The sequence below is a fragment of the Tachysurus vachellii genome, chromosome 20 (genome assembly GCF_030014155.1).
Source record: "Tachysurus vachellii isolate PV-2020 chromosome 20, HZAU_Pvac_v1, whole genome shotgun sequence".
Classification (NCBI taxonomy): Eukaryota; Metazoa; Chordata; class Actinopteri; order Siluriformes; family Bagridae; genus Tachysurus; species Tachysurus vachellii.
Genome location: NC_083479.1, coordinates 10,008,478 through 10,020,600, shown reverse-complemented (window position 1 = coordinate 10,020,600; position 12,123 = coordinate 10,008,478). Strand labels below are relative to the sequence as shown.

The window sequence follows — 12,123 nt, the reverse complement described above, 5'->3', positions numbered from 1 at the left end:
GTCAGGAACAAAGAGATGTTCATACAGACAGGACTGAGGATTAATCACTGCTAAACCTGACAGTGATGCTATCATCTGATATCAAAAGAAAAACAGCTGTTGGAAAGATCCTCAAAAACAAGGTTTGCGGGTATAAAAGTGTTACCATGATAGCAGTCAAAAAAGCATGCAAGCTGAATTACAGTTAAGTTGGCGAAATATTATGTGTTTTCTGTATAATGGTTTCATGTTTACTGTAATAACAATACAATGCACAAAGTGCTGCTGCCTTCATGAGTCTCTAGTTCGAGCCTGAGTGTGTTGGTGTGGGTTTCATCTTGGTCCTCTGGTTTCATCTCAAAAACATCCATGCTAAATTGCCCTACATGTGTACAAGCGTCTGAATGTGCATGTATGGTGTCCTGTGATAGACAGTAATGTGGGTTATAGATTCAGTGCATGTTCTCGTCTCACACCTACTAGACTAGGATCTACCACTAGTCTGACCAGGACTGCTTACTGCAGTCATTTCTACATATAATTGCAAAAAACAGAGCCATGTAAGTGTTTAATTAGCACTTGTACTGTTCAATAGAGAAGTATCACCTTAGTGCGAGTCCATTGTGTTTCACTAAAGAGTCTATACATCTCAGAAACAAAGAGAACACACATTTCCACTCTTATTTTGTATTTATATCATACTTAATCGATGGACAACTTTACAACAGTCACATATACAACCATGAAAGTTTATTCTTTTAAAACTCTTTATGAAATCTAATCCCACTATTCTAACTTAAAAAAAAGAGAAACACAATGACCATCTGCTGCCCTAAATCTACACAGGAATCTTCAATAATTCACGCTGCACAAATCATATAGAGCATTTATTTGCACATGCAAATTTTCTTTTGTATTCAGGCTTTATAATATTCTCTCCAGAGTGTGTGTGTGTGTGTGTGTGTGTGTGTGTGTGTGTGTGTGTGATGCAGCACTTACAAGCCTTCCCGGCAGCCATCGATGAGTGCCTGGAAGAGTGGTTTGTTGTGGGGGATGGTCTGCAGGATGTTCCCATCACCAGTGACATAGCCGATGGCCCACTGGCCCAGGCGTGTGCAGCTCAGCCGAAAAATGTAACTGGTGAGAGACAGAGAGAGAGAGAGACAGAGAGAGACAGAGAGAGAGAGAGAGAGAGAGAGAGAGAGAGAGAGAAAGAAAAGAGAGTGAGAGAGTTAATTTCTTTCACAGAACTTTGTTACATTTACAGTTATTCACTTAGCAGACAGACAAACGAGGAAATGCAAGCAAAAGCAATATATGAAGCAGAGGACAATACAAGCAGTATACAAAATGTTGAATTGATTGTTAGAGGAGCAAACTGCATAGAGTAGAGGTGTAAGAGGCTTTTTTTCTGTTGGTGGGTAATTAACTAATTAATTAAGTAATTAATGTTGGGGGTTAATTAACTGTTCATGAACTTTAAGAGGTGGGTCTTCATACAGTTTTTTGATGATCTTGATGGATTCTGCTGTCTGGAATGAGGGAGCTCTAAGGGACGGTCAACTGAAACCTTATGCCTCGCTGAGTAGGCACACGAGGCATCAGTGGTTAACTTGTTGCAGGTTGTGAAAGGGAACATAAACCTCAAGAAGAGTGTTGATGTAGAGGGAGGTCATCAGGGGTTTAAGTTTAATCCAGAGGGCCAATGGGAATCCAGTGGAGGGAGAGGAAAAGAGTTGTGATGTTGGTTCTTTTGGGCTGGATGAAAACGAGGCTTGCTGCTGCATTCTGAATCATCTGAAGGGGTTTGATGGAGGCTGCTGGGCAAAGTGGGAGTAGTGTGTTGCAGTAATCCAGTTTTAATATAACAAAAGCCTGGACTAGTAGGTGTACAGCATGATTGGTTGGATTGGCTCTAAGTGGAGTGAGATGTGGCCTGATGCAATGCAAATATTACAAGAATGTAATAATGATAAACACTTTGTGTGTTCATGTCAACTGATACTAAATAAGTACGGAATAAAACATGTTTTAAGGCAAATAATCAATGATTGCTGAAGAACCAGTAACTCCACCTTCTCCTGCATCAGACCACAAGTTTAGTATTGTAAATAACGGCACTTCCTAAAGTTCCTGTACTCACTTACATCATGGTTTCATCACACAGCCCTGGTGCCGGAGAACCTTCTGTTCTGTGCATGTAGTGCTTTCCTTGCTCTAGCACACTCGCTTCAACTAAAGAGGGGCTGCTAATTATTGGGTTCGACAAATTCCTGTTTTTTTTGTTTGTTTGTTTTTCCTCGGTTAATTAGCAATACATTCTGTTTATCATTAGCCTTTATATGTGAACCTGACAGAAATCACATCTTCTACTGTCAGACTTGGACTTTTACAGAAAATTAATCAACACCTTCGGACCATTCGGCAACTATGTGGTATAATGTCAGTACAGAAAACTTTAGTGTAAAGTGTTTGTTGTAAAGCTTCATTTATCACTTTTGCTCAATGTCAATTCATATCTAAGTGCATGGTAAGTGAGTATACGACCTAAGTACTTAACAGCCACATAGTTTCCCTGGTGTCAAGTAAGAAAATCAGTTTAAAAGCTCTAACATCTTATACACCTACAATGATTAAAAGCCTATACAGGTAAAACCAAACACATGCCATTTCATCTTTCTATAGCCTATATTCTTAATAAAATCAGCCAAAATAAATGCATGAGCAGGTGTGCATGCAGAAGCCAAAGACAACCAAAACTACATCCAAGCTATTCAAGCCTGCCTGTCAATTTATAGTATTATGTGGTGTAAAACTGCAAATTGAGAAAAAGTGTATTGTGCTTCTGAGCGCTGAGCTATTTAAAGACTTCTCTCAATCACCTAGCAACAAACACTCCATTTCATAATGCTGAATGTCAGGCATGTGAGGGCGCATCATGGCATGGCTGAGCCATTCAGAGGAATGAAACACTATATGGATGACACCAAATCTCTTGATTCCAAAGAACACGGACAAAATGAGGAGCAAGTGCTTGACAAATCCAGGCCTGTTTCCAACAGCAGACATGTCACATGACTAAAGTCAAAAACCAACAATGAATCAGGGTGAAATAACACTTGTGGGTTTTAAGTGCTTCATACAATCGGTGGCATGTACGTTAACAGACATGAAATGAAAAAGGTTTTCAGTTTCAACTCACACTCTGCAAGGAATGTTTCATAATCACATGGTATACACTATACAACAGGACAATTATATTTTTACAATCACACCCACACACACTGATTGAATCAATGCAATAACCGTGCAGATTAACTAGGATTAGGATTTTCACACACGGCAGCGTCTAGAGTGTACACAGAATGGTATGAAAAACAAAAAGCAGAAGATCCTACAAAAGGAAGTGTGCAGGAACCTAATTAACCACTCTTTACAACCGTGCTGAGCAGAAAAGCATCTCAAAATGCATGTGTCCAGTTTTTGTAAGCATATACACTGACATCAGTTAATGGCCAATTCCTCATACAATTCTCAGTTATTACAGTAATTAAATTGGAAAACCGCATCCAGTAGATTAAGCTTCTAATTAGTGTTTGCTGGTTTTGTCAGACTTTGTGATTTTGAATTATGTTCTGTTTTGTGCTTAGTTTATTATGTTATGCATCACTCAGCCATTGGAAGTCTAACCATAACCAAAGTTATGTCCAAAATTAGACAATATTGTTTATCAGGAAGAAATATATGATGTGTTTAAGTACACCACAAAAGTCATGTACTTTTTTAACAATTGACTGAAATGGACAAGAGTTTAAAAATGTACTGTCCAACAACATCATCAATCTTGCTGGCTCTCAAGAAAAAAAAAACAAAAAACACGAAGACGACATGTCTATGTTCAGCCAAAGCTAAGGACCAACCCTTGTTGAAAGCATGAGAGCTAATGTAGCCTGAATGAACGGCCGACATGACAACGACCTCAATGTGGTTTTCTTTCTTTTAACAAAATTATCTAATCCTTTGTTTATCCAAGCAGTCTGTCTACTATGTCAGGATAATAAACAGCTGTCGCCAACAATGGCTGGCAAAAGAGAGAAACTGAAATGCAGGCTGTAATCTAATTCATTCACCCAAACAAACACTTTAACCAAAACTGGTCTACCCTACAGAGATACAGGAATAAGTGTCTCGCTAGGAAAATGCTGACATGGTGAATTATGCTAGCCATGTTTGGGCCCCAGTGTATTCAAATCGCAATTTTCAAGCCAAAGGATGCCACAGCTATCCAAGGCCAGAAATCAAGGGTAAAAATGGATGTGTTCTCTGTGTGGAAGAACCTCTCTCTCTCTACCCTGTCAATCTCAGGGACACTAGCCAATCATGCATGTCACTCATGGATGAGCAGCAGTTTGAACAGGCTGAGTTCACAGGTCTCAGAGGAAGCACGTTAGCTTTCATCCAGCCGTTTGATAGGGGAGAGCTGGCTGGTGAATGGGAATTGGCAAGTGACTTGAAGCTACAACCAATGCAAATCCTTTTGAAGTATCCTCACTGTTTTCATACAGCTTTTGGGCTCTTTTTCATGTTGCTGAACTGTTGAACACCTAAAGTCAACTTAGTTTGCTTGAATGAACCCTCTTCAAACTCCTTGTTGAGTTTTGTAGTGCCAAGCTGGGCATGGACCTAATCAAGTCCAAGACCAAGTGAAGCATAGTGCAGCAAGAACATAACGTGGCCCTGATCAAACCTAACATACTGTGTGTTTTGGGTGGCAGGAGGTAATTTTGCTAAACAAACACACAAGGAGCAAACTTCACCAGAGGATAGAGCCGAAGAGTGGCAACATTGCGATTTGTTGTCCCGAAGACCATTTAGAAAGCAAAATCAACAATTTAACAATAATTATGTGTTCTTTGTGCTTAGTCAAAAGTGGAACAAATCCAATATGTGGGCTGTAGATACAGAATTGCTTCCTATTCACAAATAAAAGATTGTTGCCCTGAAACAAAACCAAATTGGATTATAATGTGCACCCCAATGACCCAATGCCCTCGATTTTATTTATATTTATTTGCTCTATACAATTTGTAAGCACTCTGTTCTAGCCTAGGGCTCAGCAGCTGTACAGTCTATGGAGAAATCACACTCTCTGTTATATTGTTGAACACAGTAGGACTTTATTTCATTGGCTTGTCTCCATTCTATCAAATGCAGCCTCCAGAAATCGCTCTATTGTCTGGCATGTGATTTAGTGACATGCTGTTTCTATCAGGCTGACTGTGCTGTTGAACTCCCGGTCTGGATTGTTCGGTATATAAACCTGTCGAATCCTTTCTTACGCTGGAGATCATACGACACTGCATTGATAATTATACAGCACCTCAAGATGCACTATGAAAATTATTCTAATTTGCTATTATACATGAATTGTTAGATGCAGGCTTAATAAGGAGATGTCTCAACTTTCAGTCTGACAACGAGCCGTGGTGAGACGCCGCAGGAGATTTGGGATAATTCGTTTAGTGCTTTTGTGTCGCACTTTAATCTTGTGTGCTGCTTTTTAACCTTCACATTTTATTTTCACTCCTCACAGACTCTCATCTTGTGCGCAGCTTGTGCCTAGCATGCCTCCGTTCCTTCTGTGTAGAGAAAGCTCAGAGCTAATAACATCTAATACGCACCACACGCTGCTTCTCAGACGCCACTCATTTATTTATCATCTTCACTTTATCTTGTTATCTGCCTGTTCCTTTACTTGAATTACTTAGAATTTGAATGAGGTTTTACTAAAGCAGCGAAGACAGGCCATCCAAACAGAGACACGTGGAAATGGTCCATTAGGCACGGCTGCGTATTATTATTCTCTGACAGCAACATGAGTAAGTAAGCGATGAATCTGAATGGAAACAGAATCCCAAATGTGTACATGAGTATGTTTTCACTCGCTTTCTCTATAATCTATAATTCGGTTTTCGAGATGTGTCTTGTTTTTCAAACCACAGACAGACAGACAGACAGAAAGAAAGGAAGAACGAACATTTATTATTAGTCCTCTATATAGAGTGTAGGCTAAGATGACTGTGGCTTAATTAAAAGAGCCGAGATGTGCCCCACTGTGGACAGCAGGAGAGCTGAAGCTTCAGGAGGTAGGAGGAGATCTGAGCTGGGACCAACCAGAGCAGGTTAATAAGCCCATTCCCTAAAGCCTCCTCAGACATGCTACTGAGAAAGAGCAGAAATTAATTTCTGGAAGTCTGGAACGCTCAGTAGGAGTCTGTTAGATATTTGCAGACTGTCTATCAAACAAGTAAGCGAAGCAGTAAACAGAAATGGGTTGGAGGGCTCACTTTGTTGTATGTTGTGTGATCTGCAGCAAACACTAGTGAAGATGATAGTGTCTAGAATGGCATCACCGCTGTAATGTTGAACAAGGTATTTAAAAAAGCAGAAAATTATCCAAAAAACATCCAGGACGATGGATGTTTCTGTGGCTGAATTCCAGCCAACAATTTAGAAGAAAAAAACAAAAAACAATGTAACATTAAAAATGTCATTAGATATACACGTATATGTTTGATATATTTTGTAATCTTGTTAAGATGTCTTCATGCTAACGTGATGTTTAATAAGGAGCCAGTTTAACAAATACGACAGCAACGACAAATCAATCATCCTAAATACATCAAAAACATTGCTAGGATTGCAAGTGAGATTTCCTTATACAACAGATATTTTTTATAGCTACATGACTGAGTGAAATGCAGTGAAACAGACAAGTCAATTCAAATCCATTGTCAAAATGTGCGTAATGCTCATATGCCACAGCTGACGCATTCAGGGGTAAGCAAAATTTTAAATGTGAAAGTGACGTGACATACGGCTAAGTACGGTGACCCATACTCAGAATTCGTTCTCTGCATTTAACCCATCCAAAGTGCACACACACAGCAGTGAACACACACACCCGGAGCAGTGGGCAGCCATTTATGCTGCGCGCCCGGGGAGCAGTTGGGGGGGGTTCGGTGCCTTGCTCAAGGGCACCTCAGTCGTGGCCGGCCCGAGACTCGAACCCACAACTTTCGGGTTACAAGTCAGACTCTCTAACCATTAGGCCACGACTGCCCATGTAATTTATCAATGTAATTTATCTCCTGGCTTAGGTCTGAGGAAGAGAAACACGTTTTGCCTTTTTGTACCGTCTGTCTGTCTGTTAGGCTATTATATATATTTTATATATATAAAAAAATATATATATATTATATATAAAATATATATAATAGCCTATATAATATATATATATATATATATATATATATATATATTATATATATATATATATATATATATATACAAGATATATATCTTTTTCTGTGAATTTCATGGTATAAATCATCATCTTGCTTATCCATCACCAACATGAACCTTCCTCATGCTCCTTTCAACATGCATAGAGAAAGGCCTAGGGTCTGAGACAACGACAGAAATACAGGAAGACACACATACGCAGACACAGTACTCAGAGACCGATGCGTACACAGAGACCGACACAGTCACATACACATACGCAAATGCGTACACAGAGAACGTTGCTTACACAGAGGAAGTACAGAGGAGTACACATAGACCATGCTGCATACACACAGACCACATCACGTACACAGACCACGTCGCGTACACATAGACGACGTAGAATACACATAGACCACGTTGCATACACACAGAATGCCGCGTTCAGTCTCCATGCATACACAGAGACTAAAAGACACATCGACTGAGACACACAGACAGACACACACGCATGCATGCACACACAGCTGCTGTTTCTCTTCGGTAGTTCAGTATATACATGCAGTGAATCAAAAACAGTACAGCATGACCACCTGCTGTCTTCAATTTTCTTCTGTTTGTCTTTCTCAGCAAAGCACAAACATGCACCTCAAGTTACCCAGTGCAAATCAGAAAGAAGTTGCCTCCACTGTTACCCCAGTCTTTTTCTTTATTGCTCTGTTATTAACCAGTTCCATGGCCATGCTGACCCAAAGACACAGAAAAAACAAAATCCACATCTGTTTGCCTCATTAAAGAAATAGTCCAGTTTAGTTCAACCTCATCTTGATCTACAGTAGTCTGTGAGTGTCTGTTTATAACAGAATAGGTTCCAAGTAGTGTGAAAAGTGAAGGATATTTTTGACAGTCAATAAAGATTAGGAAAAAACTTCTGTCCATAGAACACATTCAAAAATTCATTTTCAGGCAAAAGTATTTTTAATTTTAAATTAATGGCATTCTTAGGACCATTTTATTTTTCAGAAACATGAAACGTAAATACGGAAATGATTCGGTTTCTGCTTGCTGGTGCACAGATAGCGGAAAAGAAAAATTGCCTCTTCTTTTTTTTTCACTGTACTGTTTCAGTATTTGAATGCTGCCTAAAATGACATGCATGCAGCTTTAACATTTTAAGACATGAAATTACTCACGTCTGTCTGATTCTGGAACCTTCACTGTCTTTTTTTTTTTTATTTTTTAACCTTTAGTGAAAAAGTTCAGTTAGCCAGGTACTGTAGGCCTGCATGATCATTGGGTTGCAAGTGAATATATTTGTCATTCAGTTCAGTAAAACATGTTGAAATGAATTTTTAACTTCATTTTACACTGATACTGCTAACTAGAGGAGAGAAGAGAGGGAGAGAGAGAGGGGAGATTAGAGAAGAGGAGAGAGCGAGAGCGCACGCGAGAGAGAGAGAGAGAGAGAGAGGGAGAGAGAGAGGGAGAGAGAGAGAGGAGAGAGCGAGAGAGAGAGAGAGAGGGAGAGGGAGAGAGAGAGGGAGAGAGAGAAGATTAGAGGAGAGGAGAGAGAGGATCTGTTTCTGTTCATCTCTTCACCCCCTGTAATTAGCTAACGGCTCAGCCCAGCCCTTTTGCTCAGCAGCCGTCTGCCAGAGAGAATGAAAAAAACAGCTGCTTGAGCAGCATGCTACACAGCAGATGGCACATCGATTACAGCTTCCAACTTCAACAAACACACACACAGTTATTTCCCCACAGATCCTCCCCTAAACCCTGCAGAGAAAGTCCTAGCAGTGTTTCTTATGTCTTGTATTGAATGGGCAGTGTTCTTTCAGGTCTCCACTGCTCTCATTACAATGCTGCAGAACTAAGCCTGTTGTGACTGAACAACTGAGAAGTATCGAGAGGTGGTGTGTGTTGAAAGTAATGCTTAGAAGGAGAGATTTTGATGGAGAGCTGGAATTACCTGCCCGGCTTGTTGTACTTTTGCAATCGTGCCTTCACTTCGTCGTATGTCAGGAAGGCCATGTAGCCTGGATGAGTCACCGCCAAGAAGTTCCAGTTCCTCAGAATCGATCCCCAGGGCTAGAAAGAGAGAGGAAGAGAGCACATAAGCAGAGAGAGACGGCGGCGTCTGGCTAAGTAGAGTCTGCCATGGCACAGTATGCTAGAATCTGATCCTGAGTGATGAATGAGTCGAACAAGGTCATGCAAGCACGCAAACTTTGAGGCATATTTATTCGAGAATATCTGAACCGTTTATCGGTGGAAAAGCATTCAGTGGGCCTGCAGTAATGATCCGTCAGCACCAAAGGCTCCTCCAGCAGAACTGGCGTAATGACTACTGTTCCCTGCCGCAAACCTCCAACCGTGCTGACTCATCATACCCACGCTATAGACCATCCTGCTGCCTGCTGATCAATAAGCCAATAAAAAATAAATAAATAAAATGCCACCGTTCATTTAAAGAGCCTTAAACCAGACTACTGTATCTTTCTCCTCCAGGCTATAATTTAGAGTGAACCTTAAACTAAAGTGGAACCAAGCTAAAAGCCAAGGAGAAAAGGAAAAACCTGGTCATTCTGCTGGAAATATAAATCTACAGTATGATTTAAGTGGGGTTAAGTCTAGGCTTGGGCTAACTGAAAAGAAAAAAAACAAAAAAAAAACATGATACTATTAGTTTCATGTACTAACTAATAAAATGGCATTTTAAAGACAATAGAAATCGCTTTAATTTTTTGGGTGACATATCCTGGTGTGTAACAAGTTCTTTCTCAGTGATAAGAAGTTTCAGAGAGGGTGTGTTACATGTGAAAAATATAACATTATTGAGTAATATGTTTTTTTACATGCCTGTGAGTGACATGGAGAAAGCAGAAAACATTTACAGGCAGGTCTTGATAGATAGAGATGAATTGTGTGGCATGTGACCAGGTTTGATTTCACTAACGTGGGAAAGGGAGGAGGAAAACAAACAATTTGAACATTCGCATCTGAACCCGTGAGTAACAGTAGGCGTGTTAGATGGGGAAGAAAAAAAATCCTCAGAAAACTATTGTCTGTATCGCACATTATTGACATTTTGAGGTGATTCCATAGGTGGTATTTGCTGGCTTGAGCTGTGACTTGAGAGACTGGGCACGGCCGAGGTCACGTGAGGACAGCTAGAGTCAGAAACAGCTAGGAGGCCAACGTGGGTGAGAACACGATGTGGGGATGATGTGAGATTTATAACACAACGGAAATTAATACCATGGCTCAGAGACATGTTTCTGTACAGCGTCAATTTACAAGAAGCCTCAGTAAAAGGAGATGAACTCTGACCACAACGTGTGCCTTGTCTACCACACAGCAACAAAAACACCCTGAGTGAGAGAGTGAGAGAGAGAGAGAGAGAGAGAGAGAGAGAGAGTGAGTGAGTGAGTGAGAGAGAGGAGAGAGAGAGAGCGAGGGAGAGAGAGAGATAGTGTAAGTGAGAGAGGAGAGAGAGAGAGAGAGAGAGAGAGAGAGAGAGATAGGGAGAGAGAGCGAGGGAGAGAGAGATAGTATAAGTGAGAGAGAGAGAGAGAGAGAGAGAGAGAGGGAGAGAGAGAGAGAGAAAGAGAGAGAGAGAGATAGGGAGAGAGAGCGAGGAAGAGAGAGATAGGAAGAGAGCGAAGGGGAGAGAGCGAGAGAGAGAGAGAGAGAGAGAGAGAAAGAAAGAAAAAGAAAGAAAGAGAGAGAGAGAGGCAGAGAGGTATACATAATGTAATAATCATGGGATTCATGTAAAATCAACATTAAGAAAGTGTCATTATATTCACATATAATTGTTTAAATTCAGGTTCTCTCCTGTAAACAACAGATTTACCAGTAAACTCATCAAGGCCCTCAAATCTGAATGTGGATCTTCTACTATGTGAACTGGGCAGCAGATTTCCAGTTAGCTGAAGCATTAGGTTCTGTCATACATGCACGACCGCTTCACTCCTGTAATACAGACTGGTGAGGCCCTGTTCAGGTAATATCTGTAAAGTGCTTTGCTTTGAGGTGATGCATCAAAGACGAATTTTTTCTGTTATAGAATTTCGGATTTGCAAACCATGCAGGTCGATTTTGTTGTCTCCTCTGCAGATATGCTCGGCAAATACTTTGAGTGAAAATTTCCATCCTTTTTCCTCATTCATCTTTAGGCAAGATGGTGCAGTTTGGTGCCGTATGTCAGAAACCATAGGTCATAGTTCAGTCCCCACAGAAAGTAAACTCATTTAGGCATACGAATGCTATCGTTCCACACGTTTCTATAACAACAGCGTGTATAGTGACTATCTGTATCCCTGTATAGGGATTTGTATGAAAGTCCTTTATTTGGCATTTTTAGGAGGAGTCTCATGTGCCAGCACTGCTGTAAGTAAATGTACTTCTTACTTCCATAATAAACCCCAAGGGAGAGAAAAAAAATAAGAGAAAGATGAGGGACTGACTGAGTGTCTATAGATAATATAATGTACAGGAAGTGATAACAGATATAAACTTTTCATTTATTTCAACTTAGAATGTTGAACATATTAAATAACTACATGTTTTTGTGATGAAGAGGAAAAAAAAACAACTTGCCATTACTGGAAAATAATGAGCATCGTGGTGATATTGCATCACGCCGTCGTGCGTCATGTGTCATTTCCATAAACAGCACGTTCCATCATGTTGTACAGGTTCACAGGTAATCGGCACAATCTGGTTTTACTGTAAAGCTGATTAATGTATGTGTAAGAGAGGGATTCCTCTGTAAGTCACCCACGGCGGAGAGAGAGTGAGGGAACACGAGCGAAAGAGGGGGTGAGCGAAAACATAAGAGGTGCTCCCCACTTT

General features: G+C 40.4%; 1 protein-coding gene across 1 annotated transcript in view; it reads right to left on the bottom strand.

Annotated features, from left to right (window-relative positions):
- cblb (Cbl proto-oncogene B, E3 ubiquitin protein ligase) overlaps positions 1 to 12,123 on the bottom strand; it is a 72,965-nt gene that overhangs the window by 18,618 nt on the left and 42,224 nt on the right. Inside the window, exons 6-7 of the mRNA XM_060895382.1 lie at positions 9,236 to 9,354; positions 979 to 1,116 (exon numbers count right to left, since the gene is read on the bottom strand). Of these exons, the coding sequence (XP_060751365.1) occupies positions 979 to 1,116; positions 9,236 to 9,354 (257 nt within the window). The remainder of the gene's footprint in view (positions 1 to 978; positions 1,117 to 9,235; positions 9,355 to 12,123) is intronic.